This window comes from Camelus dromedarius, chromosome 27 (assembly GCF_036321535.1).
Source record: "Camelus dromedarius isolate mCamDro1 chromosome 27, mCamDro1.pat, whole genome shotgun sequence".
Lineage (NCBI taxonomy): Eukaryota > Metazoa > Chordata > Mammalia > Artiodactyla > Camelidae > Camelus > Camelus dromedarius.
Window position 1 is genome coordinate 1253153 of NC_087462.1, and position 27664 is coordinate 1280816.

At 62.3% G+C, this 27664-nt stretch overlaps 1 protein-coding gene across 1 annotated transcript; it reads left to right on the forward strand.

Annotated features, from left to right (window-relative positions):
* The first annotated feature begins 1213 nt into the window (after positions 1 to 1213).
* Positions 1214 to 26915, forward strand: CSNK1G2 (casein kinase 1 gamma 2). The gene is made up of 12 exons (XM_031438159.2): positions 1214 to 1394; positions 18432 to 18864; positions 24153 to 24193; positions 24311 to 24380; positions 24458 to 24606; positions 24706 to 24940; positions 25005 to 25090; positions 25169 to 25253; positions 25376 to 25524; positions 25635 to 25718; positions 25804 to 25910; positions 26004 to 26915. The coding sequence occupies exons 2-12, from the start codon at positions 18681 to 18683 to the stop codon at positions 26056 to 26058; spliced, it is 1245 nt and encodes a 414-aa protein (XP_031294019.2). The 5' UTR covers positions 1214 to 1394; positions 18432 to 18680; the 3' UTR covers positions 26059 to 26915.
* The last annotated feature ends 749 nt before the right edge of the window (positions 26916 to 27664 follow it).

Sequence of the window (27664 nt, forward strand, 5' to 3'; positions counted from 1 at the left end):
GGGGGAGAAGCCCCAAACCGTTGTCATTCCGCCGTCCCCTTCCATTTAAATTCTCCCGCACTTTTGGCTGCTTCCTCCCATCTGACTATCTAGCTTTTAGCCTTTAGGGTCTGGCCTTCCCTCACTCTGCCCTAAGCCACCTTGTAACACCACCTGAAACCATCGTGTCCATTTATTTTCTGTCCTGTCCACACCCACCCCCAGGACAGAGGACTCACTGGGAAGCCATGCCAAGAGTGTAGGTCATCATTCTATTCTCAGAGCTGCTGGCAGGCACTTCATAAGGACATGAATGAATGAGTCTCCTCCAATGGTAAAAATGTCCCGCAGGAGGCCCTGGGGCATGCGGGGACGGCCGGCTCCCTTCGCCAGGCCCTGTCCGAGGAGCAGGGCCTCACTGCGGGGCCCCTGGCCAGTCACCCCCCCTCCTCAAGCTTCGTCTGGCCCCGGGGTGGACTGACAGTGCTCGAGCCAGCAGTCAAGACCACACTTATTGAGCGCCAGCCGCGTGCCAGGGCCTGTGCGCGCCGGAAGGCCCCGCTGGCCCAGGGCCTTGGGTGACCCCTTCTTGGCTCCTCGCTTATGTCACCGCCTCAGGACGCGGAGAGGCGCCACCACGCCGCTTGCCCACCATTCTAGAGTCTTTTCCCCTCCTTGCCCCACCCAGCCTGTCTCCCGCCGCCCGCCCCGGAAGTCGGCCGGTCCACGCGCTGACCACGCCCGGCGGCCCCGCCCGGGTCGTGACGTCAAGTGGCGAGACCTTGACGTCACAGAAGCGCGGTGGGGAGGTGTCAGGGGCGACCGGCCACGCGTCGCCATAGCAACGGCAGGGCGGGTTCGGGCGGGCGGCGGGAGCCCCGCCCCCCGGGAGGGTGGATAGCCGGGCTCCTTCTCGCCCCTGCGCGCCCCAGCAGCCGCGCGCCTCTGGTGCTCCCACGGGCTGCCGCCTGGCCGCCCTGGGGCGGCCGCAAAGCGCGGCGGTCGTCGCGCGGCGCCTCCCGCTGCCGCAAAGCGGCGGGCGCGCCACCGGGCCCCGCCCCGCTCTGTGACGTCACGCGCGCGCCCCGCGGCCGTCGGCGACTGCGCAGTGGCTGCCGGGCCCTCCCCCGCGACGCTGGCGGCGTAAGCGCGGGCCGCGGGCGACGCTGCGAGACCGGGGCGAGCCGGGCGCCCGCGCGGCGGGGACGGCCCGCGCCCAACATGCGGAGGCCGGCGGCGGCAGTGGCGCGGGAGCGGGGGTCGGAGCGGGCGCCGGAGCCGGAGCCGGAGCGCGAAAGGGGTCCTGAGCGGGGACCCGCGCCGCGCTGCTGAGGGAGCCGGGGCCGCCCAGCCCGGCCAGCGGGCCGCGGGGCCACGGCCACGGCCACGGCCACGGCCACGGCGGAGGCCGTCAGGTAACGACGCGCGCGCCCTCGCCGGCTGTCGCGGCCACGCGCCCCGGCCCTGCGGCCCCACCCCCGCGGACCCCCGGACCTGCCGCCCGTATATCCCGCGGACCCCCAGACCCGACATCCTGTCGCCCCTACACCCTGCACTTCGGACCCCTGAGCCCTGGAACCCTGCACCCTGCCTCCGTTACACCCCGCGGACCCCCACACTCCCGACCCCGCTTCTGTGGACCCCTGCACACTCGACCCTGCGACCGCACTGCTCCTACAGCCCAATGACCCCCACACTCTAGACCCCAAGCCCTCATCCCTTTTTCCCTGCACTCCAGACCTTGCTGCCGCTAGTGACCCCCAAATTCAGTCTCTGTCACCTTTCACCCCCGCTGATTCCTAAGCTGCAGACCTCACTGTTCCACTGGTTTCTTACTCCAGACTGCTGTCTCCCACTGTTACTCCAGATCTGTGTCCCCCACTGTCTTCTCACTACAGACGTTGTTATCCCCACTGTCCCTTAGCCCCACCCCACCTCCCTCCTTCAGCGTCCCCCAGTGTTCAAGCCCACTGTCCACTCTTTTGTGTCCTCTCACTCCTCCAGCTTTCTCCCCTGGACCCGTTGCTCCTCCCCACGCTGGTTGCACAGACTCTCCCCTTTGTGGTCCTGCCGGTTTTGTCCGGGGAGCTGCGGGCAGGGAAGAGGAACAGCAAGAGGGTGTCTGGTCTGGGGAACCTGTTGTGGACGCTGCTCAGGAACTCCCGGCGCGCTTGGCCTGGCTGCGCCTCCCTCTTCCGCCCTCGCCACCGGCTTTGTTTTCCGGAAACACTTTAGATCAGGGAGGGGGGTGCAACGTCTGTGTGCGCGGACACACTGATCCCCTCCCTGCCCTGCCGAGGGACGGCGCTTCCCCTGCCCCCGCTGCCCCAGTTTTCTCAGGGGAAGCTTTCACGTTCGGAGCTGCAGGCCTGAGAGAAAGCCCTGCCGTGACATCCAGGGCGTCGTCGTGGGCAGACTTTGGGCAGCTGGGTTATTCCCTTGGCCTCCGGATGGCATTGTTTGCAGGAAACAGCCTGGAAGGTTCCCTGCCCATAGGTGGAGTCCAGCATTTTCTCCCCAACCCCCTCCACGGAGGGACCCCAGGCCTGGCCAGTGTCTGGGACTCTAGGGGTTTCTGTACATCCATTCTGTGGGACTTTTGGGGCTCTCTGTCCCTGCCCCTGGGGACATGGGCAGACTCAGGTGGCATTTCCCAGCTCCTGGGGGCTCCTGTAGGTTGTGGGTGTGAGAAATGGGTGGGAAAGCGCAAAGGCTCTGATCTCTGGGTGAAAACTATCTGCCTGGGGGTTGCTCCGATGGAGGGGTGGCTGCTGGGGAGATGGAGGCGGCCTCTGAGAACAGACTGCGAGCTGGGCCGCAGGTTTGAAAGGGGGAAGTTTGTGGTTATAGCCAGGAGTGTGTTTTTATCTGCTGTGTCTCCAACAAATTGTGGCTTTTCTGGGCTCTGCAGGCAGACGAACAGGCAGGTGGGCAGGGGCTGGCTGGAGCGCCCCCAGGAGCGCACACAGGCCTGCACGTGTAGGTCTCCCTGTCTTCAGGGCCCCAGATGTTTAGTTCAACCCCTGTGGTGCTGTCTGTGGCCCTGCCTCTGAGGCTGAGCTGGGGGTCTGGTGGAGGGGGGCACCTCCTGGGCTAGGGGGCTAGTTGTGCCTGCTGTACTTGGTAGTGGAGGTGTGACCCAGGTGACTGGCGCGAGGGAGATGTGGAGGGAGCTGGCTGGGCCCCCACCGCAGCGGTGGGCCAATCCCCTGTGGTCCGCAGTGGTCACTGGACACGAGTTTGGTTTTTCTGTCCGCAGTCTGACCTTGTATAAAGCGGCCTCTTGTCCGATGTCAGGTTTTCTAGTTTCTCTGAAGTGGCTCGAGGACAGGCGCCTCGTTACCGGGCTGAGCTGTGGCAGCAGGGCCCTGCGCACACAGAGCCCTTGAGCTGCCGGTCTTGTTCCACCTGGACCTTCTTGTCTCCTAGTCACATGGTGACTGCTCTGGCTTGCCAGAGGAAGCAGGTGAGCTGTTTGTTTGTTTGTTTTGTTTTTAAACTGAAAGTCTCCTTATCTGCTCATCCCAGTTGTGGGGAAGTCAGCCACAGAGGCGGTCCAGACAGCTGTGGGGCCGCCTGTGTCCTTGGAGACTGACTTACTGGTGTGCCTGAGCAAGCACTCAGGACAGGCCCAGTCCCCACGGCTGTACCTGGAGACAATGGCATGTCCCCTGGACTTCAAGGGACACCCAGTAAGGCCTCGTTCTGTGGAGCTGCCCCAGGCCCCCCCAGAGCAGCAGGTTTCTGGTGGTTGTGGTGGGGCTGGGTTTCTGTCTTGGCAGAAAGTTTCTGGCCCCTGCCCCCCACTGAGGTCCACGGAGGCCTTAGCAGGCGGCGGCAAAGGGCCAAGGAGGTTACTGGGTGTGGGATGTTGTGGCCAGGGGCACCAGCCTGCAGGCCCAGGTGTCAGTGGGTGAGTCAGCGTGGTGGTTGGCCACCTTTGTTTTAATCCTGAGGGGTAGACAGGCCCTTGTGAAGCGGCCTTGCCTGCTGATTAGTGTCGTGGGCACTGTTGGTGTCTGGTGTCTGGCCGGGACCGTCACGTCCGATGGGGACCCTGCTGTTGTCTTCCAGGCAGGGGGTCAAGGAAAGGGACCTGGTGGTGTGGGAGGGCCCCTCCTCCGGTGGCTCCGCATCCACCCCTCCCTCCCCATGCAGGAGCTTTGGAGAGCCTGTGCTGGGTGACCCGCAAGTCCTCATCCTGCAGAAGAGGAAGTGAGGCCTGAGTGACCTCCAGTAGAAGGCCCTGGGCTCTGATGAGGCCAGCTACATACCTATGCTACTGGGAACCTCCGTGCCCACTGGGCGCCACCAGGCTCCTCTGGACCTGGAAGGGGCTGTGGGCTCCCGTCTCCTCCCGTGTCCTGGGCCCCTCTCCCTCCTGCCCCGTCTCCCACGTGAGCTCTGGGTCCAGGCTGCGCTGGCACTGGCCCTGCGGTGTGGGGGGTCCACAGGAGGGTTGGTGGGACTCTCAGAGAGGCCAGTTGGTGGTGGCACGTCTTTTGCTTGCTGGGAACCCCACGTGTGCCCCTGTACACAGGACGGTGCCTGGATCTGGGCCCCCTGCTGTCACACGGCCCTTCCTGTGAGCTCCTCTCAGCCAGTGTCAGAAGTTGGGTTACCTGGTGCAACAGACCCTTGATGGATGTTCTGCTCTTGGCTTCTGTCTGTGTAGATCTCCACGCGGGGGTGAGTTCCTCACTGCACCTTGGGAGACTGAAGCCCACAGACCGTGTGGGGTGCAAGGAGGTTCCCAGTGAGTGAAGGGGCTGGGGGTCTGCTTGGGCCTGGCTGGCAGGTGGCGCCCCTGGAGAGCCTGCAGGGTGGGACTCCTCTCCCGCCAGCAGGAGGGATGGAGAACTGCCTGGCGTCCTCTTGCTGGCTCAGAGCCTCCCCTGCCGGCCGTGGGCAGGGGACCCAGATGCCCGATCCAGTCCCAGGTCACTCCGGGTCACGGTGGGGTTGCTGTTGGTAGACATAGATGCCTGTTGTTACGTGTCATGACTTCACGTGGATCTGTGATGCATCTTAAGAGTCTTAGAAAGCTGTGCTTGAAGCTAACGCCTCCGTTGCCTGGACTCCCCCACCACTCCGAGTGAGACGCAGCCCTGCCCTGGGGTGTCTCCCCCACCCAGAGGCCAGGCTGCTCTTCCCACTGAGGGTGCGGGACTCGCAGCTTCCCTAGGGCCCCGTTTCAGAGTAAGCCCGCAGTGGGGAGTACTGGTGGTTCTCCCCCAGGACTGTGCCCATCGTGGGGTCTCTGCTCGTTGTGGTCCCAAGGCCATGCCGGTGGGTGCATGTCAGGGCTCCACTGGGTGTCCAATAGGTGACCCAGCTGGAACCTCAGGGCGGCTGGGCAGGGAGTGGGCCGAGTGGAACCCCGGGGCCAGCCGGTGGCTCGGAGCCTGTCTAGAGGCCTGGGACCGTGGGGGCCATAGACCCCTCCCTCAGATCTGCTGCTGCCTGTGGAATCTTCCTGTGAGGGGCTGGGGGCATTTTAGTTTCCAGGATTCACCTGCCTGCCTCAGGGATTAATAATACCAGGTAGAGAATTCTGGAAAGTCCAGGGGCTTTGGGGAGAGATGGGGGCGGTGCCTGGGGCGCGGATACCTGAGGCCTCCTTCCTCACTACTTCTAGAAATGGCCTTGGGTGTAATTCTGTCTTTACAGAAACACTACTGCGCGCTGTGCCAGGCCGTGCTGCAGAGCCGGGCTGGCCACGCAGCCACCCCTGGGGGAGCTGGGCACAAGCTGGGGACCCCTTGGCCTGCCCACCCCAGTTCCGGCCACTGCCTTTCCCTGCAGCTGTAGCTGCGGGTCTGGCAGCACTCACGTTAGGGACGCGGTCTAGACCCAGGCTCTCCCCTTGGTGCTGTGGGCATTGGTGCCAGGTCGTTCTCTGGAGCAGCCCCAGTTGTGACAACCACCGATGTCCCAGACCTTGACCAATGTTCGCCCCGGGTGAGCCCCCTCTCACCCAGATTTCCCACCCACGTGGGTGCGGTAGGGGCATGCAGGCACCCATTTCAGGGGCTCCCTGAGCACGTCTCTGGGCCTCCAGGCCGGCCTTTGCCCCTGTCCCGCCCTGGGAGCTGGAGGGCTGTGGAAGCAAGTGGGGAGGGAACGTGGCTCTTCTGGACCCTGAGCTGCAGCGTCCGTGGTGGCCGGCCGAGATCCCCCCTGGGGCAGGGTCTCCCCCTGCTCACCCGACGATGACCCTCACTCCCCCTTTCTGGTTTCGCCCCGTCGTCCTCCAGGCTACTGCCCGGGAAGTGGGGGCAACGCCTCTGCCACCAGGCAGAGAGTGGGAGAGCCACTTAGGAGACCGGCTCCCTGGGGGTTGGGAGGGCAGAGGTGGACGCGGACGCGCCGCTGTCCTCCCTCAAAGCGGGGCTCCAGCCTGGTCAGTCCCACGCACCTATGGCTGGGGCTCCTCGCCCAGGCGAGCTGAAGGGAATTCTCGGTGCCTCTCACACCCCAGCTTCAGCACCCCTGTCTGAAACAGTCACGACGGTCCCGGGCTCATGGGCGATGCCCAGGGTTTCGGAGCCGAGGTCTCTGTCTAGACCCCTGGCGGTGCTGTGGCCGACCCTTGGCCCCGGGCCGATGGGATGTGGGCCACCTGGGCGCTGCTGGTGCGCTGGTATGTGGTTAGAAGGCTGCAGGTGAGATTCGTTTCACCTTGTTTAACTTCTGTCCGAGGTATGATTGTTTGCACGCGTGGTCGGCGTCGGGGGTTACTGCTGGGGCAGTTCGCTTCCTTTATGTGTGAGTATGTATTTTACACTCGTGGCTTATCATCGTTTGGAAGAAATTTCATTGGAAATACTTGCTTTTAACAAATGAACTTGAATAGAAAACTTCAGGGCCCTTGGGGCTGTGAGTCCTGCCAGGAGGCTGTCAGCGCTGCTGTTAGGTGTGGCCAGATGTAGCAGATAAAAGTGGGAGGCCCAGCGAAATTTTAGTTTCAGACAAACCACCCAAAGTTGCTTAGTATAAATGTGCCCCCGGTACCGTGTGGTTCACAGGAAAGTTGTACTAAAAGTGCTTCGTTGCTTATCTGAAGTCCTGGGTGCCGTATATTTTTATCTCCGTCTGGCCACGCCAGGCTGGCTCGGGCGGGTTAGGGTGGGGGGCCGGCCTGCGAGGTGCGGAGTGGAACCCTCATGATGAAGCCCGGGGCCACTGGGGAGGCCGGAGTCCCCCCTTCCTCCTCTCTCCATCTTCTCACCGCTTTCTGCATCTTTTACTTCTTATGGGCACACACCCCTCGACTCGTCTGAAATATTTAAGGCCACGTCTGCCACAGAAGCTGCTTAAACCCAGGCCGGGAGCTGGCGGCGTGGCTCTGGCAGCCACCGTGGGTGGGACTTTGATTCGCGCCGGTCAGAGGAGCCTCAGTCACTGCGTCCTTTTAAACAGCGTTGTTGAGATACCACACGCCCCACTGTTTTTAGTTGAGATACAGTTCACAGACCAAAAAGCTGACTGAAGGAGCACACGCCAGTGACGTTTAGTGCATTCAGAGCTGTGCGACCATCACCAGGACCAGTTCCAGAGTGTTGTCGCCCCAAAAGAAGGCCCGTCCAGAACATTCTGTCACCCCAAAAGAAGCCCTGTCCAGAGCTTCCATCATCCCAAAAGAAGCTCGTCTCCATCATCAGTCACCCCTCAGCCCCTCCCCCAGCCCTGACTGCCAGGAGCCCCCTCCCTCTGTCTGTGGACTGGCCTGTTCTGGACGTTTCACATCCGTGGACTCACACACTGTGCTTCCTCCCGTGTCTGCTTCTCTCCCTGAGCTCGTGCTCTCAGGGTCCGTCCACGTGGCAGCGAGGGTCAGGGCTGCTCTCCTGTTCACGGCAGAGCGATGCTCCTGTGTGTGGAGGGACACGTGTTTATTCACTCTTCGGTTGCCGGACATCAGGTTGTGTGTACCCTTTGGTTGTGAGTTGTGCTGCTGTGGGCATGTTTCCAGTTCTCATGGATGGACGCTGAGCAGTAGGGTTGCTGGGTCACGTGGTGACTCCGGGTTTAATTTGTGAGGAACCGCTTGCTGTTGTCCATGGCGGCCGCACTGTTTCAAGAGGACCCGCCATGGCTGAGGGTCCTGTTTCTCCGCATCCTTGCTGACTCATTCTCTGGGTTCTGCGTCCTGGCCTCTCCTGGAGTGGGGTCATGCTTTATTGTGGCATCTCTGCCTCCTCAGAGTCTGGGGACTCTGGCCAGTTTCCGGAAGATGGTCTTCCTGCTGCCCCATGTTTTCTAGAACGCAGCCCCATGGAGCGTGTCCTGGAGATGCCGGTTCCTGCGTCAGACGCTGGGGCGGGTCCTGCCCTTCGACACCACTGGCAGCCAAATGGGCCTGTGGCCTTCGATCATGACGCCCTTGGCTCCCTCGCCTGCTCTCCTCTGAGCAGGTGTGTCTGTGTCCCATGTCCTGGAGTGATGGGCAGGCCTCGCGAGGCCACAAAACCAGTGTCCTCTTGTTGGCCGTTGTCAGTAGCGAGGGGTGATGTGCTCGACGAGGAGAAGGCACGTCACAGCATAGCATGCTGTGTGTTGCCGCTCGGGATCCGGGAAACGGCGCCGTCCCACTGCAGCGAGGCCCTTCCAGACACCTGAGAGACAAGGGCATGTTTATAAGTGGGGTCTGGCTGCACGTTGGACTTGCTTTCTGCTCGGGAGTGGCCATGGTTCTCCTCCTAGTCGGGGAGGGAAACCATCCCAGGCTGCGCCCCCAGGAAATGGAGCCACTCTCCCCGGCCCTCTTACTGCTCGGGCAGCACCTCCACTGGCCACTCCAGCCAAGGTCAAGTCCACCACTGGGATTGGACAGGGAAGCTGGCTGGGCCGGGACCCTGGGGGTGACCCTCGATCTGCCCCAGTAAAACTGGGAAGATGGGCTTGCAGTGGCTTTAGGGGCCCTTTAATGCTCTCCCTCCTGTGTCTCTGCAGGGTTCAAGGCCGTGAGGCGTCCAGCCCCTCGCATCTGCTCACACTGCCTTTTGCCCTTGGAAGAGCCAGTGGGCCAGTTCCCCCCTCCCCGTGCGGTCCCTAGAGGGCAGGCCAGGCCCAGTCGGGGCAGAGTGCGGGGACACCCTGAGAGCCCCCCCTCCCCACTGCTTTTCCCACTATTTGTGAGTTCACAGGAGTTTGCACATGCTTACCAGGGAGATGATGGGATTCAAGGTGCAGGAGACGCGGAGGGCAGCCCTGAGCTGGGAGCCACCTGAGGCCTCCACCCCTGCGGGCACACGCCACTGGGCTGCCCATCCGGAGTCCTTTCTATAGAAGCGCGGTTGCTGCCACACCAGCAGGGACTTCTCCCTCTCACCTGGCCTGAGAGCCCAGTTTGCCTCAGTGCAAGTGTCCCTGCCCCAGAGCTCAGGCCAGCGCCTGTTCCATCCCAGGTGGTCTGAGACGCGGCACGGTGTGGTCAGCAGTGGAGTGGGCTCCCAGAGGCCTTTGCTCCGCGCTCTGCCCCTTGATCTCCTGCCGCGGCTGTGGGGAGCGCGCTCGGTGGGGCAGACATGCTGCCGACAGCAGTGAGCACCGTGGTGGAGGTCAGGGGCTGGGCTGGGTGACATCTGAGTAAGGACCAGAGCTGATGCTGAGTACTGAGGGAGAGGAGGTGCAAAGGTCCTGAGGCAGGAGCATGCCCACCAGCCACCATGTGGAGCAGAGTTAGGGTGTCATAGAGAAGAGGCTGCCACAGGCTGTCAGAGAGGTTTTTTGTTTTTTTCCTGTAATAGATTTTGTTTTAATTTTACAGATAGGCAGTGAAGATAGTTCAGGGGGTTCCCGCATGCCCCACGACCAGTCCCCGTGGGTCACACCTCACCTGAGTGCTGGACGCATCCCGGCTGGTGAGCCAGTGTTGCTGCATCACCATTACTCCGAGTCCACGCTTCCCCTGTGTCCTCTCTGCCCCGTGCCCGTGACATTCAGGCCCCCCGAGCTGTGTGATTTCTCCATCCCCCTTCACGTGGGTTCCCCGGGCAGTTTGAGGAGCCTGAGCTGGGCGTGGACAATCGCTTGACTGGGCGCCTGTGCTGAGCTGTGGGGCGAGGCCAGTGCTCTGGTGTGAGGGAAGGTCCTGGATCTGCTATGTCCAGGACAGTGTGCGCCAGCCCCTGGCATGGCTGACCCCCGGCCTGTGCCTGGTGCCGTGGAGTGCTCCTCTGTGTTTGCCTTCTGACCGGGGACACCCAGCTTGGACAGTGCCCACCCGGCCTGTGAGCCGGGGGCGGGATGGTCAGCTCCGCCTGTGCGGCAAGGCCTGCCCTGTCTCTGCCTCTAGTTGTCCCGTGTCACCTGTTGTTACGCAGGGTCTGTGTGTGGACTGTCCCCCGTCCCTACGATTGGACGCCTTCTCTGTCCCTCCTCGCCCCTCCCCAGATCCCCATTTTCCTTGTAGTTCTTCGCTGCATGGGTTTTCATGCGAGCCTGAATGTGGGTAGAGCCTGTGGTCCAGCCACGTGGCGCACGCCCCCCATGTCGGGGCAGCGCCTCTGAACACACCCAAGGCATTGTGTCTGGGTGTCACTCCTCCCGCCTGGGGTGCTAGTGTCGGGAACCTCGCCTCTCGTTTTGAGAACCTTTCACATCTGTGGGAGCACTGCAGGGAAAGTGCTCCGGGCCCCGGGTCCTCCTAAGCACACCCGCATCATGTCTGGCCACTGTCTCCGCCTTTCCAGATGGGGCGCCGGGACCTCCAGGCCCGTCTCAGACCTGCTCCCTCCCCCGTGGGGTTTGGGTAGGAACTCTCCTGCACCAGGGCCTTCTCTCTGGTCACTAACAAGTGACCTAGGCCACCTCCTCGGCACACTCGGCCCATGTTCGGGTGTCACCGGTGGTGCTTCCCTGGCAGCCTCTGCCAGCTAGGGTGCAGCACATCCACCCGCTCCTGTTTATTCAGAGTTGCATTCCTGTACTGTAAATCACTTGTGGCTGCTTAATTCATTTCTGTGCTGACCTCGTCCCGGGGGCCGGTCTCTGTATTAGGGCTGTTCCTCCCTCTCTGCTGTAACAGCACGCTGTGGTGACCTCGAGCCTTTCGGCTGTAGCCCCAGGGCCGGCCTGTCTCCGGTTTCCTATCGGGGAGTGACACCAGGCCCTGGCACTTGGGGTGCTCGTGGCTGTTGGGGCACCATGCCCTCGCCTGGGCAACTCCAAGGAGGAGGTCCTGAGGGACAGAGTGGGGCTCAGCCTGAGGGAGGGATGCTTGCGTCCAGAGGTGCCTCCAAGGGGCTGGGGCTGGGGTCGCACCAGAGTGTAGCACCTCTGGCGGCGTCTGCCATGCGCAGTGGGGCCGAGAAGCCTGTGAAGGGCCTGCCCCAGGGAGGAGGCTGCCCACCTCTGTCCCAGACATGCCCTGGCTCTGGGCTGGGGCTGTGCTCGTGACGTCAGCCGGGGACTGTGACATCACTGGGTGGAGATGGTCAGAGAAGGGGGTTCCTGGGGCCTCCACCTGGGGACCTGGCCCCTGGCCCTGACAAGATGGAGGACCCTCAAAAGAACATGGCAGGTAACTCAGCTGCACTGGGCACTGGTGGAGGCGCCTGGCCCTGCCCCAGCACCGGCCCTGCAGGACCTACGCCGTGTGGATACCAGCAGGCAGGCCACACCCGGGGCTGCCGGACACGGCCAGTGGTCGGCCACGGCCTGGGGCTCTGACGGGGGTAGGCCAGGGTTTGGCCGGACTGGGAGCCCTCCCAGTGTGGGATTTCAGTTGACCACGAGGGCCTGAGTGGAGGCCTTCCCCGTGGGGTGGGGAGAGTTCCAGGTGCCCCTGGGAGGACCTGGGGGCCATGTTGGTTGGGTTGAGACTGGCTCTGTTTCGGGGGTGAGTGAAGGATTGGTGCCCTACCCCTCCCTGACTACTTTCACCTGCGGCACCTGGGCCAGGGCTGACAGACCCTCTGCTTCCCCGAGTCCACCCGCGTGTGCGTCCACCAGGGTGTGCTGGGCTGGCATGGCGCATGGCAGACTCCCCGGCTCCAGGCGGACGTTTGACCCTGGTCTCAGCCCTGTCTTGGCACTCTGTTGCCCCTTCTCCCCCGGCCAGCATGTGACTCTCGTGTCACCCTCTCTCAGGTCTCATCTGGCTCAGGGCATCCCAGCATGCCCTTTGTGGGGGTGGTAGGTGGCCCCCGGGGCGTTTGTGGGGTTGGCAGGGCTGGCATCCACAGGGTCAGGATCCAGGGCTCTTTACCTGCCTCCTGGTGCCCCAACTCCCTGTAGGCCGTGACCCCGGGTGAGCTGCAGTCCTGGCCTCTGACCACATGGGGCTGTGGATGGGGCCCCGAGGTGGGGTGCTCTACACCCCAGAACCTCTAGTTCTGGGCCTGGCTGCCATCTCTGTGCCCCCACTGGGACCCCCGTGCACTCCAAGGGGTGGGGCCCCACGTGAACTGAGCCATGTTGCCCCAGTGCTGCGTCCCCTTTCAGCGTGGGCTGTGCCCAGGCCCACGGCTCACACGTGGCTTGGTTCCATCCTGTGCTCCGTCATGCCCATCGCCTGCACAGGGGCCTCCTTGACCCTCACCCTGCTGGCTACTGAAAGCATGTTTGTAACCTTGAGTCCTTGCTGGTTGGAAGTACCCCTGCTGGACAGTGTGACCAGGAGATCGGGGCCTGCTGAGGGCTGTGTGACACCCTGGCTCTGTGACCCACCCTTGGTCAGGGCCCAGCTCATTGCTGACCAAGCCCCAAGTGCTTAGAGGATGCTCAAATACTCCAGGTGCTACCGCCACTGCCTTGGAGCAGGTTCTGTGGACAGGAGTGTTGTCAGCCCCTGGGCCTTCCATCCCGCAGGGGCTGGGAGTGGCGACCTGGCCCAGGGGCCTCAGAACCAGCCCGAGGGCTTCATGGCCTTCAGAGGGTAGCTCCATTGGCTCAGAAGGGTTTGCGTCCTGGGTCACAAGGCCAGGCGAAGCTAGAGGCGTTACCTCTATAGATCGGGGTGGGGCCAAGAGCAGGTCCCACCTGGACCTGAAAGCAGGGGGTCACTGCCCAGAACAGAGGCCTGCCACAGTGGGACATGGGGGTTTCGGGGGCTGCCACATGCCAACAACTGGGGAGGGGCTCCCGGGAAGGGCTGGTAGTTGGAATGCAGAGAGCTGGGTCCCCTGGAGGGGCTCCTTGCCTCTGCCCGACAACAGAATGGTGTTGGTGCCCCCGTCCTGTAAAAACTGCTTGCCCAGAGCGGGACTGAGACCTAAGTTTCTGCCTCCAGGGTCCATGGGGCACAGCAGAGGGGTGTGGGAGTGCAAGGTGCCTGCCCTCTGGCCACCGCCCAGCACCTCCACGTGCCCACCACGTCCGCATCTCTCAGACCAGGAGATCATGCCCCGATCTCCATGCCCTCCTCTCCCAGCACTGTTCCTGTGGTCAGTCTTCCTGGGGATCAGGCATTGGCTCAGGCATGGTGGGAGGGGCCTCAAGCTCTACGGGAAGAATAGAGACCCTCCTGCCACTCTGGAAGCACTCTGCGCTGGGCCTGAAAGAAGGCCAGATCTGTCTGTCTTCACCCCCAGCATGTCCTGGCCTCACCTGTGTGGCCTTCCGGACCTCCATGCAGTCCCTAAGGTGTTGGCTCAGTGGGTGTCCTGGCTGCTTCCTGTGGTTCTGCAGCTTGCAGGCCAGGGGTGCCCAGAGTAGTGCCCGGGGCATCCTCAGGGTAGAGGTGATGAAAAGGGACAGGGCAGGTGTCTCCATAGAATCCTTGAAATTCTCATGGGTTTGCTTTTCGACTCTGATGCGCCTTTGTGTTTCAAGTGTGCTTTTTGCATGTGTGCACATGTGTGTGCTTTTAATTACTTTCCTACAGGAAAGAAAGTCTGGCTGGAAACCACCTCTGAGTGTGCGTTAGCGGATGGTGCATAGATTTGAGTGACCTCTCACTGTGGAATCCAGGAAGTTTTCAAAGGAACGAGGGTAACGTGTCCAGATGTGTCATCTGGGAACAGAAGGTGCCTGGCTGTGTGCAGGGCTCCAGATGGCAGACCCAGGGAGACAGGGCACCAGGAGCTGTGGCTTCAGTTTCCTGTACTTTTAGAGTTTTTACCAAGTATAGGTGTTTCCTACGAAAATTCCATGCCAGCTGGTTACTGTCCCAGGAGTGTCAGCCTCCTGCCCCTCTCCGGCTCCAGAACCGAGTCATGCGCACAGACTCCTGTGTGGTCCGGCGTCTGGCCACTCTGAGCCTGGGCCCCACACGGGGCCCCTGTGAGGCCCTCCTCCGAGGGCAGGCTGGTCCTGCGTCCCCACGAGGACCCTCGGCTCCCTCCCTCAGCCCATCAACAGCCAGATGCCTTTCCTGTGGTCTTCCGCCATCATCACTGATTTCAGTGAGTCTGGCCTCCTCCCCTGTGTCTGGCACTGGCACGGAGGCTGGGCGCCATCTCAGCCCGATGGGGGAGACGTGAACCTGGAGGTACAGTAGGAGTCATCAGGGAAAGCACCAGTCAGAACCACAGCGAGCTCTCACACCCTCCGGACGCTGTACCAAAGCCAGACAGTGAGCTGGGAGGTCTGGTGCAGAGTGCAGCCTGGGGATGGGGCAGCTGACTGGGAGGCGGCCTTTAGTTGCGTTTCCTCTCGACCCAGTGGTGCCAGCCCTACATATGTGCCCAGGAGAAGCAAACCACAGTCCTCACAAATACCTGTACACAGACGTCCTCAGCAGCTTAGAAGTGCTCACAACCCACGTGGATGAGTGTGTCCCTCCACTCACGGGAGCGTCGCTCAGCCGTGAACAGCCAGAGCAGCCCTGACACCCGCTCCTACGGGGCCAGACCCTGAGAGCACGGTGCTCAGGGAGAGAAGCAGACACAGGAGGACACACAGTGTGTGATTCTGTGGATGGGAGGCGTCCAGAACAGGCCAGTCCACAGACACAGGGAGGGGGTTCCTGGCTGTCAGGGGCTGGGGAGGGGGCAGGGTGACTGCAGATGGGGATGGGGCATTTTTCTGGGGTGATGAGAATGTCCTGGAACTAGAGGTGACAGTGGCTCAGCTCTATAAGCATAAGCTGCAGCTCAGTAAAAACCACCGAATTTGGTGTGCTCTGTGACTCCTCTCTCTGAGCTAGGGATCAGGACATGCCAGGGACCTAGAAACCGAGGCAGGCGGCCTCCACCTCCCAGTAGGAAAGTGCTTGGCTTTTCTCGCAGGAAGCGTCTGCTCCCCGGATGCGCCCCTGGGGAGCAGGGCTGGGCCTGGGCTCAGAGGAGGCTGGAGTCTGTGGGGACTTTGTTTGTAGTAGAAAACTTGAGATTACGATCTGTTCCTACAGACATGCTTTTAGGCTAAACCCCAAGTGCCTTGAAGGGACTCTTGTTTCCAGACACAGGGAAAGAGGGCAGCCCCTTGGTGCCGCCATCCCTCCTCCTCGCATGGTCTAGGGTCTAGGCAGTGCTCAGGGTGGTGTGGCGCAGATGGGGGTTGCACAGGCCCCCTTCTCTCTCTGTCTGCCCCGGCTGCTGACAGACATGCCTGCCGCACCTCCTCACCTGCTCTGGTCCCCAGTGTCCACCCGAGCAAGGCCCCGAAGCAGGCGGGCCTCGTTTCTTCCTGACCGAAGCCTTGCAATGGCTTCGGAGGTGCGGGCCGGGTGAGGCGTGAGTGTGGGCTGGGCTGGAGGCTGGTACTAGCCGTCGCCCTGCCCAGCCCGTTCCCCCGAGAGCCTGCTCTTGCAGGAGGCGGGTGGGGTCCGCACTCTTGTCACCGTGCACGTTGGTCAGTGGGTTTTCACTTTAAGGAGGAAGACCTAAAACGAGGCCAGACCGGTGTCGGGTTCGGGGGCTCCTGCCAGTGCTCGGTGCTGCTCACAGGGAGCAGCAGCCACCACGGCAGCCTGCTCAGGTGTCACGGGCGAGGCTGGTCTCGGGGGGTGGGGCGCGGCGGTGGCCGTCGCCCAGGCTCCCCGCAGTCGGGCGGGCAGAGCCCGCTGGAGCGGAGCAGTGATCCCGGGGCGGGCTCTGAGGAGCCCCTCTGTTTAGTGTAGCTGTTTCCTCGTGGGGCGTAGACTTGCCTTTTCACAGCAGCTGTTCACAGTTCACTCCCAAATCCCCGACGTTGAACAGCCGACCCCCGACGAGTCACTGATTGGTCACATGCGGGAGGCGGTATGGCCCCTGCGTTTGGACCCCTGATGGCCGAGGTGAAGGCAGGCCGCGCCCCTCGGCCCCTGACTTGGGCCCGCAGGCTCCTCGTTCACTGTCCACCCAGGCAGCTCAGGCTTCCCGTGCGTGTGGCCGCCAGGGGCGGAAATGGTGGGCGGGACTGCTGCCCGAGTCCACTTGGGGCCGGGCCGGGTATCTCTCTGAGCCCAATGACAAGTGTGTCTGTCACACATGCAGAGGGCGCTGTTCCCCGTGGAGCAGGTGGCCCGTGACAGTGGGAGTGCACCGAGCCACGTTCAGACAGCCGGACCCCCCCCATCCTGGTCAGTGGTGGACCCGGCCGCGGGGCGGCTGTCCGCCGCTGGGGTTAGGATGTCAGCCCACCTGGAGGGCCGCCTGAGAATGCCCGGCACCGTGGAGCTGGGCTGAGAGTCCCGTCCAGCGGTTCTTGTTGGAGCCGGACTGTCCGTGCGTACTGTTCGCGTTGTAGGGAAATGTGATGTGAGCCTGTCACGTTACAGGGCGATGTTTTCCCTGAAGCTCGTCTGGAAACCTCCTGGGTCTGGCCGCTCTGAGCCGGTGCCCCTGCTGGGCAGGGGCGGCTGGGGCGGGTGTGAGCCGGTGTGTGGACGGCTCCCCTCACCTGGCGGTCTTGCCTCCGTGAGCATGCAGTAGGACCCCCTCTTCGGGGCACCCCGGGGGGCCAACAGCAGATTCTGTCCTTGGCTTGGTATGCAGAGGCCCCCCCTTTCATGTCCCCTCTCATTATCCCCAGAGCCCCATCCCTCCCTCAGGGTGGGGGAGGTCAGGGTCAAAGGTGAAGTCAGGCCTCGAGGTGTCACCATGTCCGAGTCAACTACGATCTCAGCACCGGTGTCGTCAGTGACAGGAGGTGGCTGGCCGACTTTTCCGTCTATCTGTGCTGTGGGGGGTGGGGGGCACTGGGGGCCGTGGAGGCAGCCTAGGCCAGGCTTGGACACCTAGGGAGGTGGGTAGGAGACGATGCTGTCACTGCCTCTCCAGGGCACCAGGAGCGGTGCTTGTCCTCTGCAGCCTGCCTGGGGGTTGGGGGAGGCCCTCCAGGGGCCTTCGCAGGCTGCGAATGAGCTGCAGTTGAGGCCCTTGACCACGCCCCCACAGCAAGCCTCCTGTCTCACCCCATCAGACGTCCAGGGGTCCGTGGCCTCAACCAGGCGTCAGGCCTGGAGTGCCAGACGGGGACGGGGCGTAGGCGTGAGCTGCAGTTTGGGGGTGAGGGGGTCTTGGGCAGGCGGAGCCCCACACCAGGCCTCAGGCGGCTGAATCAAATTGTAAAGAGGACGAAGGAAGCTTTATAGGAGCAAATTAGTGTTTTCTTCTTAAAGAGATGCGTACGGCTTTGGTGTGAGAATTGGCCAGATGGGACAGGAAGAGCTGAGGGCCTGTAGGAGGACAGTGACGGTGGTGGAGGAACACCCCTGTCTGCAGGGTGACCCCATGGCCCGGGAGGGGCTGGCGCCACAGACAGACCCTGGGGTGCTTCTCAGGGCCTGCCCTGTGTGTCCCCTCCCCACCCCCCTGGCTTGGGTGGTGGGCCCCTCCCTGCATCCCTGGGGACTGCTGGGATACCCAAGAGGCCCAGCTGGAGCCCCCCACCACCGGTGGCACACACAGCTCCCTGTCATGCTCAGAGCCTATCCGACTTCCCTTGGGGCCACTGGCCAAGCGAGACCTGGCCAAGTCAGGGCCTCCAGGGCCGGAGACCCGCAGCCCCTCCAGCTGGATACTCTTCACCGGCCTTGTTTGCCTGCAGCAGCTGTCACCCACCTGGTCACAAGCTCCTGGAACCAGGCCCAGGGACCTCGGTGCCACCTGGATGTTGGTGGGGGTGCGGTGGGGAGAGGCAGCTCAGAGCTCCCATGCCAGGGGCGAAGGCCTGTCCCCCAGCCTCGGGCCCTTTCTACTCTGTCTGTCACTGTCCCTCTTCCCAGGAGCCCTAATGGCTCCACCTTCTGCCCTAGCTCGGGGCTCCCTGCCTGGCTTCAAGGTGTTGGGCCTCTGTCATTCGACTGGTGACATCCCCTCCCAGCACAGCTGTCCTGAAGCCCTGGGGAGGACGGGCAGTGACAGGTGGGATTCACGCAGGCCTAGTCACCCACCCCTCTGCCCCAAGAAGGTCACAGATCACACTTGTGCCTCAAAGGTGTTTCCAGAATGCGCTCCCCTACTAGAGCCCCTTCCTGGCACTGCTCTTAGTTATGCACAGTCCTGGGTCTCCCTGCTGGGCGGTGCTCTGGACCCTGGAGCATGTTGCAACCTTCTAACCCATGCCTATTTCTCCGCCAGCCGAGAGCCACGAGATTTGAGCCCGCGGGACCTGTTAGCAGCATGTGTCCGCCCCCCCGCGCGCGACCCCGAGGCCACTGAGATGAGCGCCGCGGCTGGGCCCTCGCGCGCGCGCGCGTCCCACTAGCCGGGGCGCTGGGCCGCCATGGTGTGCTAGCCCCGAAGAGCCGCCGTGACCTCAGGTCTCCGTGGAGCCAGGATTTGCACGGCAGCAGAGTCACCGTGGAGAGGCCAGGGTACCACAAACTTATGGATTTTGACAAGAAAGGAGGGAAAGGGGAGTCGGAGGAGGGCCGGAGAATGTCCAAGGCCGGCGGCCGGACCAGCCACGGCGTTCGGAGCTCGGGGACCGGCTCGGGGGTCCTGATGGTGGGCCCCAACTTCCGGGTCGGGAAGAAGATAGGCTGTGGCAACTTCGGGGAGCTCCGGCTAGGTGAGCCCCGCGTTCACGTCGGGGGCGCAGGGTGGGGGGCGGGCTGTCGGGACCGGGGACGCAGGTAAGTGTGTGTGTCTCTGCCCCCCTGAGGAGGTTGTGCAGGCCGCCGGAGCCCCGCCTCGCCTACATGTCTGGGGAACAGCCGTGTTGGGGGCTGAGGGCCGACGGGGAAGCTGCCGCTTTCTGAGCTGGGGGCTCGGGGCCCTGCATTTCCTGCTCGGCGCTTGTCCATTGGGAGCTGTGGGCGACCTTGAGCCCCTGCCTGGCAGCCAGCGTTGTGGAGTCTGACGTGCCCAGCAGCCCCACAGGGCTGGGCAGAGAGGCCTGTCCCAAATCAGAGTGCACCTGGGCCGTTCCAGCAGTGTTGGGGTTCGGCTCAGGCCTCATTGTCCTGGGCTCAGGGTTCCCAGTCCCGTGGGTTGTCAAGGCCTGGCAATCCAAACTCTGCTGAGGGGCGGGGTGACAGTGTGGGAGAGACCAGCACCCTGATCGGAGCATGGGGCCCCAAAGGCCCACCCCCCACCTGCCCAGCATGTAGGTCCTCTGGACGGGGCCGCCTTGACCTGCCCCCGCTGCCTGGTGAGCACGTGCACATGTGTGCACCCTCAGACTCGCACCAGCAAACACACCCAGGCCCCTGGGCCCAGGCCTGGCCCACAGCCTAGGGTGCCCTGTATGACGCTGGGGACCCAGAGGGCTGTCATGGGTCCTGCCTGTGGCGTTGGGAGCAGCGGCCTTAACAGCGCAGGTCTCTAAGCAGACAGGAGAGCGCGTGGTGGGGGGAGCAGTTTTTAAGCTTATGATGCCTTTCGAGAATTGAGGTGCAGTTGGCGCTCCGTATCAGAGGACCTGAAGCCCGCCGAGGCAGAGGGCTGCCTGTATTCACTGTCCTCTGCCGCTTCACGTAAGGGACCTGAGCACCTGCAGATTCGGGTGTCCCTGGGGGCTCCCGGCACCATTCCCCACGGACGCTGAGGGGCGACTGTGTGTATTTGCCTGGCTCCCGCTCGGCGCTCTGGGAGAGTGTCTTGCTTGTTTCCCGTGCCTGGAGTTGGTTGCTCTTTGTTACTCTGTCCATTTGTACGACTGCGCCCCGGTTTTGCTTATGTGCCCTCCCGCTCAGGGGTATTTGGCTGTGCCCAGATTTGGGGTATTGTGAATAAAAACGCCCTGAGCATCCTTCTCCAAGTCTTGTGTGTGAGTGTTTCCATTAAAGTACTCGGTCACGTGTGCTTCTGAGAACCTGCCAGGCTGGCTTCCTAAGCGGTCGCAGCACTTTAAGTTCCCGCAGGCGGCACACCGGTTCTCTGGGTGTCCCCCCTCCTCGCCAGCATTTGGGACGGCAGGCTCTTCCATTTCCAGCGTGTTGGTGGATGTGAAGTGGTGCCTCGCTGCGCATGTTTATTTGCTTTTTCCTGATGACCAGTGTTGAGCGTTGTTCCCCTGTATGTAGTATGGGGGTGGGGGAGGATTGGGGCTGTTTTAAAGAGTTTCTTTTTATCTCTGGTTTGGAATTTTGATTCTGCCTTGTTTAGGTGTGGTTTTCTCTGTGTTTATCCTGCCTTGAGTTCGTTGAGCTTTTTGGATCTGTGTACTGACACCGTTGCATTACATTTGGGAAAACTGCCATTATTTCTTCAGATGTCTTCTCTGCCTCTGTTCACTCTCTTCTCATTTTCATACTCCAGTCACACGTTTGTTAGGAGTGTCTGATGCTGAGTGTCCCACAGGTCTCTCAAGTTCTTCTCAGTTTTCTCTGAGCCCTTCTTGTTCCTTGAGGCTGGATAGTTTTATTGCTCTGGTGTAAGTTAACCCTTCTTTTTTTCTACGTTGTCCAATGTATTATTTGATACACCTATTGGATTTTTCATTTGGTACATTTCACTTCGATTTGATTCCCCTATTTTTTCTATTGAGATTTTTCCCATCTACTCGTTCATTTTGCCCATCTCTTCCTTTAAATCCTCAGACATCCCTATAGTAGCTGTTTTAAATGCCAGTGTCTGTGGTGCCTTTGACTCTGTCTTTCCTTTTACGGTCCTATTCACTTTTCACATATGTCTAATGCTGTTTTATTGTATACTGGACACTGGGTGGCACACATGAGATCTGGCAACTCATCTTCACTCCATCAGGGACTGGTTTTCAGCTGACAGGGTGGGCCAAGAGCAGACATGACTCATGGAGTGGAGTCCCCCTCTACGATACATGGGCTTTCTGGGTTCTCAGCTGAATCTCGGGGGAGTTCAGGGAGGTCTCCGTGCTCTGGATGGCTGTGGCTCCAGCATCCTCCTGCCTTGTGCAGCCCCCGGAATCTTCTGCTCACAGCCCCTCAGGAGGTGTCCTCCTCCTTCAGGCCTGGCTGCCCTCTCGCTTTTCTCATACACTGCTGAGCTGGGCGTTGGTGAGGCTCTCAGAGCCCAGAGCACCTGAAGTCCCCTGGGAGTCTGGAAATCCACAGGCTGCACGTGCCCACATGTGCACACACATGTGCTCGCCTCAGACTCTGCTGGACTCCGGGACTTTGGCTCTCCCAGAACTTACACGTGCGGTCAAAACAGGAGGTGTCTTCAGTAAGACACAGGATGAAATTACCAGTTACCGGGAAGATCAGTTAGGCACCAGTGAAATTTAAACTATCTGCTTATTTGAAAACCTCGTGAAGAGCAGCAGGCTGGCAAGCCCCAGCCTGAGAGGTGGCCACTGCTGGGCACCGTTTGACAGAGCGCTGGTCCCAGGGTGCAAGAAGGGACAACAACCCAACAGGAAGAAGATGGTCGCTCCGGTGAAAACCGGGCAAGGGATCTGGACACCTCACAGAAGCAGACGGGTGAGTGGCTGGGGAGCGTGAGGGACCCTTGCCTCATCCTGGGGAAGTGTGGTCTGCGTGGCACAAACCAGCAAGCCTGCCCAAGAAGTGCCCCAGCCGCCCGCAGAGAGGCCTGGGCCCCACTCTGGTGATGGACACGGGACACACGCCAGCGGCGTCCGCGATGGGGCAGGATGTGCCTCTTCAGGAAGCCAGAGCGAGCCCCATGGGAGCCAGGGAGGAGGGGCGGGCGGTGAGTCCCCCTCTTGGGAGGTGAGGTGCGGTGATGTTCTCTGTCAGTGGGGTCGTGGGGCCCCCAGCACGCATTTGCCAAAGCTCATCAAATGCAGTGTTCCACAGGTACACGTGGCCTCCCAGGTTAGCGCCAAGAACCAAGTACACAGGGAACCTCATCTTCAGAGCAGAGTGTTCAGGGGCAGGGTACTGATGTCTGCAGCTTTGAAATCCATGTGAAAATGAGACGACCGGGGAACAGGTGTGTAGATACGCTGCCGTGCAGAGAGCAGCTTGTGGCTTGTGGGATGCGAGGCTGCGGGGCTAGGGGTTCACTGCACACAGTTCTGTCCTTTTTTCTGTATGTTTTGAAAGTTTCATGGTACAATGTTAGGGGAAACACAAGAGGCACCCCTGTTTGTTTAATCCGAACCCAAGAACCAGGACTGGAAGGAAGCTTTCTTTTCCTGCTAGAGGGTATCTGCTCGTCCTAACCGAGCAAGTGGGGGTCTGCACTCACCCACTCCAGACGGCGGCCAGGACCAGAAGTAAAGGTGAAAAGACTGGGGAAGAAAGACAGCTGTGAACAGCCCTGGATGCCACAGTCATGCACGTGCAGATGCCGGAGGGATTTCTCAGTGAAACAGAAATGATGTGTTTAGCAAGGCTGCTGCTCTGCCAACACAGATCAGCTGTGTTTCTCTGTTCAAGCAACAACTGGCAAGTAAAAAATTAAAACCACTACCAATCGTAAGAGCACCAAAACCACAAGTGCCTCCAGCCCACATCTAACGGAGGCCATGCAAGCTCTCTGCACCGAGCGCCGAGAACATCGCCGAGCGGCCCGCCCGGAGCAGTGGCCGGGGCGGCTCTCCTGCCGACTCGATGTCCTCCCTGCAGGTTTCTGGGGAAATGGACGAGCTGACTATAAACTCTGATGGAAACCCAGGCGCTGAAGAGCCGAGGCTGAGCTGAAGACCCCCAGGCCAGGCGCCAGCGATGCAGACGCCCAGCGTGGGGCAGAGACAAGTGGGACCCTAGACCTCCGCCTGTGGCGTGGGATCGGTGGTGCCTCGGCCATGACATGGGTGGGGCCAAACCAGTGCAGACTGTCCGGCTGCAGCGGGCTGGAGAGCGAGCCGAGGCCTCTTCCAGGCTGGATCCTCTTGGGAACAAGACCAGCAGCAGCGCAGTGACTCAGGCGTGAAGTTGCCTGCGGGCCGGTGCGCCGTGGGGCCCCCTTCCCAGCGCTGAGGACCCAGGAAGCCGGCGGGAGGGGCAGAGGGATGGGGGTGTACTCGGTGCTGTGCGCAGCTCCTGGCAAACGCACACCAAAGGCCTGCGGCGGCCCCTGCGTGGTGGGAACTGTCACCCAGCAGCATCACTGCCCTGTCCTAGGTCTGAACTTTGTTGAGTTCTGGAGCTTGGGTTTTTTGCAGTTTTGTGGGGTTGAGCACATTGGCTCGTTCTCTGTGGGCACGTGGAGGTCCAGGTGCAAGAGTGGTCTGTTTGTAACCCCAGGATTCAGGCTCTGCCCCGGCCCTGCTGGGCTCTGTCATTCGGGGAAGCTACAGGGCAGGGGTGGGGGGTGTCTCCTGGTCTGGTCCTTGCTGCACAGCGATGGGGGTGGGGCTGGTCTTCCGGTTGCAGGAGGCCGTGCCCAGCTGAACTGAGTTACAGGAGCCAGGCTGTAGGGTGACCGGTGGGGATGAGGGGGTCCCTGGGGCTGGGGGGGGAGTGCAGGTCAGGCGGTGTGGGGGACAGGACGGAGGGAGGGCGTGGGCAAGGGGTGTGGTGTCTCCGAGTTCCCTACAGCTGCAGCTGGAGGGTCTTGGGGTCACCAGGGCTCTTTGTTCTATTTTCCCTTTTCTAGATGGGAGAAATTGGAACGCGTTGGCGTGCCGGCGGGAAGGATCCCGCAGAGGACTTGGGAACAGCCCCTTGAGTGGGCCGAGGCAGGGCTGGGGGGTTGGAGGGTGGTTGGGGTGCCTGGGTGAGAGCTGGGTGGGGACTGAGGAGAGGGCGGGACGGCAGCTTGGGGCCCAGGAGATGAGGGTTCGGGGGCAGATGGCAGTGCCCACAGCGGTGTGGCCATTCCTTGTGGGCGCCCTTTTCCCTCCCGGGCCTGAGAAGGCTGGGCCAAGTTCACAGTGGAGAAGGAGGTGCCCCTCGGAGGGGTGGGCGGGGCTGGGTCTTCTGAGTGCCGGGGCCCTGCCGGCCTGATGTGCCTTTCCTCCCGCAGGAAAGAATCTCTACACAAACGAATACGTAGCTATCAAGTTGGTGAGTCCAGGCCCTGCCCCCAACCCCCAGCCTGGTCTGTCCCCACCCCGGGACCCCGAGCAGGAGTGCCAGGCCTGCACCCTGGGTAACATCCGCACATGTCCTCGTCCCTCGCAGGAGCCCATCAAGTCCCGGGCCCCGCAGCTGCACCTGGAGTACCGCTTCTATAAGCAGCTCAGCGCGGCAGGTACCCTGGGGCTGGTTTTGGGGGCACAGCAGGAGCCCGCCTGGGCATCGCATGAGTCTGTGGTCCTCTGCCCGCAGAGGGCGTCCCTCAGGTCTACTACTTCGGTCCGTGCGGGAAGTACAACGCCATGGTGCTGGAGCTGCTCGGGCCCAGCCTGGAGGACCTGTTCGACCTGTGCGACCGCACGTTCACGCTCAAGACGGTGCTCATGATCGCCATCCAGCTGGTGCGGGCTCAGGAGCGGGAGTGCGGGGTGGGGGGGTTGGCGGGCGAGGGCGGGGCTGGAGGGGCGGGGCACAGGGCGACCGCTGCGGCCTGCCCGCAGATCACGCGCATGGAGTACGTGCACACCAAGAGCCTCATCTACCGCGACGTGAAGCCGGAGAACTTCCTGGTGGGACGGCCGGGCACCAAGCGTCAGCACGCCATCCACATCATCGACTTCGGCCTGGCCAAGGAGTACATCGACCCCGAGACCAAGAAGCACATCCCGTACCGCGAGCACAAGAGCCTGACGGGCACGGCGCGCTACATGAGCATCAACACGCACCTGGGCAAGGGTGAGCGGCGCGCAGGCCGGGCGGGGGGGCGTGGGGGCCGCGCTGACCTGCTGTCCCCCCGCAGAGCAGAGCCGCCGCGACGACCTGGAGGCGCTGGGCCACATGTTCATGTACTTCCTGCGCGGCAGCCTGCCCTGGCAGGGGCTCAAGGTGGGCGGCGCCGGGCCCGGGCGGGGCGGGGTCTCCTGCGTGCTGTGCGTGCTGAGGCGCTGACCCAGCTCCCCGCAGGCGGACACGCTCAAGGAGCGCTACCAGAAGATCGGGGACACCAAGCGAGCCACGCCCATCGAGGTGCTCTGCGAGAGCTTCCCAGGTGAGGGCCGCCCTGCCCCGCGTTCCCCGGGTCCCCGCTCCCTGCAGGGCCCCCCACCCCAGGCGCCCCCGTTCCGGACCGTCCCCGTGCCTCCACGCACCCAGCCATGCCGCTTTTCGCAGAGGAGATGGCCACGTACCTGCGCTATGTGCGGCGCCTGGACTTCTTCGAGAAGCCCGACTACGACTACCTGCGCAAGCTCTTCACCGACCTCTTTGACCGCAGCGGCTTTGTGTTCGACTATGAGTACGACTGGGCTGGGAAGCCCCTGGTGCGTGGGGGCCCCGGTGCGTGGGGGCGGGATGCTGGTCTACCAGCCTTGCAACGTGGAGGGGGGTGAGAGCGGGCCCGGGGCCTCAGCACTGGGTCCTGTCCCTGCAGCCCACGCCCATCGGCACGGTCCACACCGACCTGCCCTCGCAGCCTCAAGTTCGGGACAAAGCCCTGCTACACAGCAAAAACCAGGTGAGGGGCCGGGCAGAGGACCTAACAACACGGGAGGGCGCAAAGCGGGGCCCACAGGACTTCCCTTCCCCCACTTTCCCTGCAGGCACTGAACTCCACCAACGGGGAGCTGAATGCCGACGACCCCACCGCCGGTCACTCCAATGCCCCCATCACGGCCCCCGCAGAGGTGGAGGTGGCTGACGACACCAAGTGAGGCCTGCCCCGCCCCCTTCCACCCCCTGCGCCCGCCTTCACCACCCCCCAGCCTGCGCCCACCGCCCACCCTGTTCCCGCCTCTTCCAGGTGCTGCTGTTTCTTCAAGAGGAGGAAGAGAAAATCGCTGCAGCGACACAAGTGACCTTGGGCGGCGGCCCCTGAGTCCTCCCGCTGCAGCCCCTCGGGCCAGCTTGCCGTGGCCCCGTGGCCACAGCCAGATGCAAGCTGCAGGGCTGGCTGAGCTGCCGCCCCCACGGGGGGCCACTTCCTTCACGTAAGACTTTGGCCGAGGTTTCTACACTTGTGTCTAGTCCTCCCCTCCGAGAGCATTAACTTTAAAACAAGGAAAAGAGAAAACCACAGCGGCCGTCCTGCCCCACTCCCCGCCCGCCTGCTGAGTGAGTAGTGGGCCCGCCGCCACCGCCGCCACCGTTAGTGTGATTCAATGCAGCTTCTCCCTCGATCCAAAGGCTGTTTTCTCGAGGGGGCGCTGCGGGGGCGTTGCTGCCGAGGGTGAGCCCATCCTGGGCCTCCCCAAACCAAAGGGGAAGGCGGGGTGGGGGCGGCCGGCAACCAAAATGCTGCACCAAAGCCTGGGCCGGCGGGCATGGCCCGCGGGCTGTTTTGCGCACCTGCTCAAGGGGCCGCTGCTGGCCCGGAACTCGGGGCGCTGCCTCGTGGCCAGCCGGCAGCGCCGGGCGTGCAGGCTTCTTGTGTGGGCTGTGCGCTGCTGGCCGAGCAGTGGGAGACAAGCGCCTTAAAGCCCGTCCCCAGCCCTGCAGGTGCGTGCGGAGCGGGCAGCCCCGTCAGTGCTGCCAGTGGTCCCTGGAGCCCCGCGTCCTGCGTGGGCAGAGCGGCTGGGGGTGCCCCCACGGCGTGTGCGTCTAGGTCTTGCTTTACAAAGTGTACAGAAATGGCACTTCCGTTTCTTTGATGCTTCCTGGAAGCCATAGAACTTAGGGGCTTTTTTAAAAAAAATAAAGGAAAATGAAACCAGTCCTCAGTGTGGTGTCGTCTTTCCGAGAGGCTTGGCCGAGCCAAGCAGCAGCTCAGATACAGTGTCCCTGGGGGGGACAGGCGGAGGTGGGACAGTCTGGAAAGGAGCCAGGGGGTGGCAGGCCCCTTGCTCAGGAGAAGTGGATGGTGGGAAACAAAGTAGCAGAACTAAAGTGAAGGTAAGCACTGGGCTGGGTTATTGGGGGCAGGTGGGAAGAACAGCCTTAAGCAAACAGTGATGGGAGGGGGAGACCACAGATCCGGGCGTTGAAGGACAGGGGCTCCCCCTGGGTCTCCACACACACATTGGGACCCCTGACTCAGGCTGCTTCCCTTCCAGGAGCAAAGAGGCGCCAACTGTGTCTGGGTGCTTGGGTCTCGAGGGAGGCCAACAGCGCCGAGGGGGAAGCCCGGTGACGGCTTCCCAGTCACCACGGACGCAGCAGAGGAAAAGCGATCCTGGTGGCTACAGAGTGACTGTTTCTGTCCCCCAGCGTCCAGAGGTTGCCACCCCCAGCAGGATGGTGTTAGGAGGTGAGGCCTTCACAACAGCGGGCAACTGGCAAGACGCAGATCAGCAACAGTTCTTTATAAACATTTCAACAGGGATCCCAGGAAGCTGAAGATGCTGACAGCACCTGCCCTGCCTGCTGCCAGCCTGCTCAGGACAAGTCAGAGCCACCGAGGGGAAGACCAGGTGTGTGCAAAGTCCTGCCCACACTTCTAAAGTAAGTGAAGTCCCCAGATACCCC

Bases quoted from the DNA above. Each gene is read 5' to 3' on its own strand.
- CSNK1G2 (XM_031438159.2), top strand. From the start codon at position 18,681: ATGGATTTTGACAAGAAAGGAGGGAAAGGGGAGTCGGAGGAGGGCCGG. The intron at 24,941-25,004 runs GTGAGCGGCGCG...GTCCCCCCGCAG, and splicing joins CAACACGCACCTGGGCAAGG to AGCAGAGCCGCCGCGACGAC. The intron at 25,719-25,803 runs GTGAGGGGCCGG...CTTTCCCTGCAG, and splicing joins TGCTACACAGCAAAAACCAG to GCACTGAACTCCACCAACGG.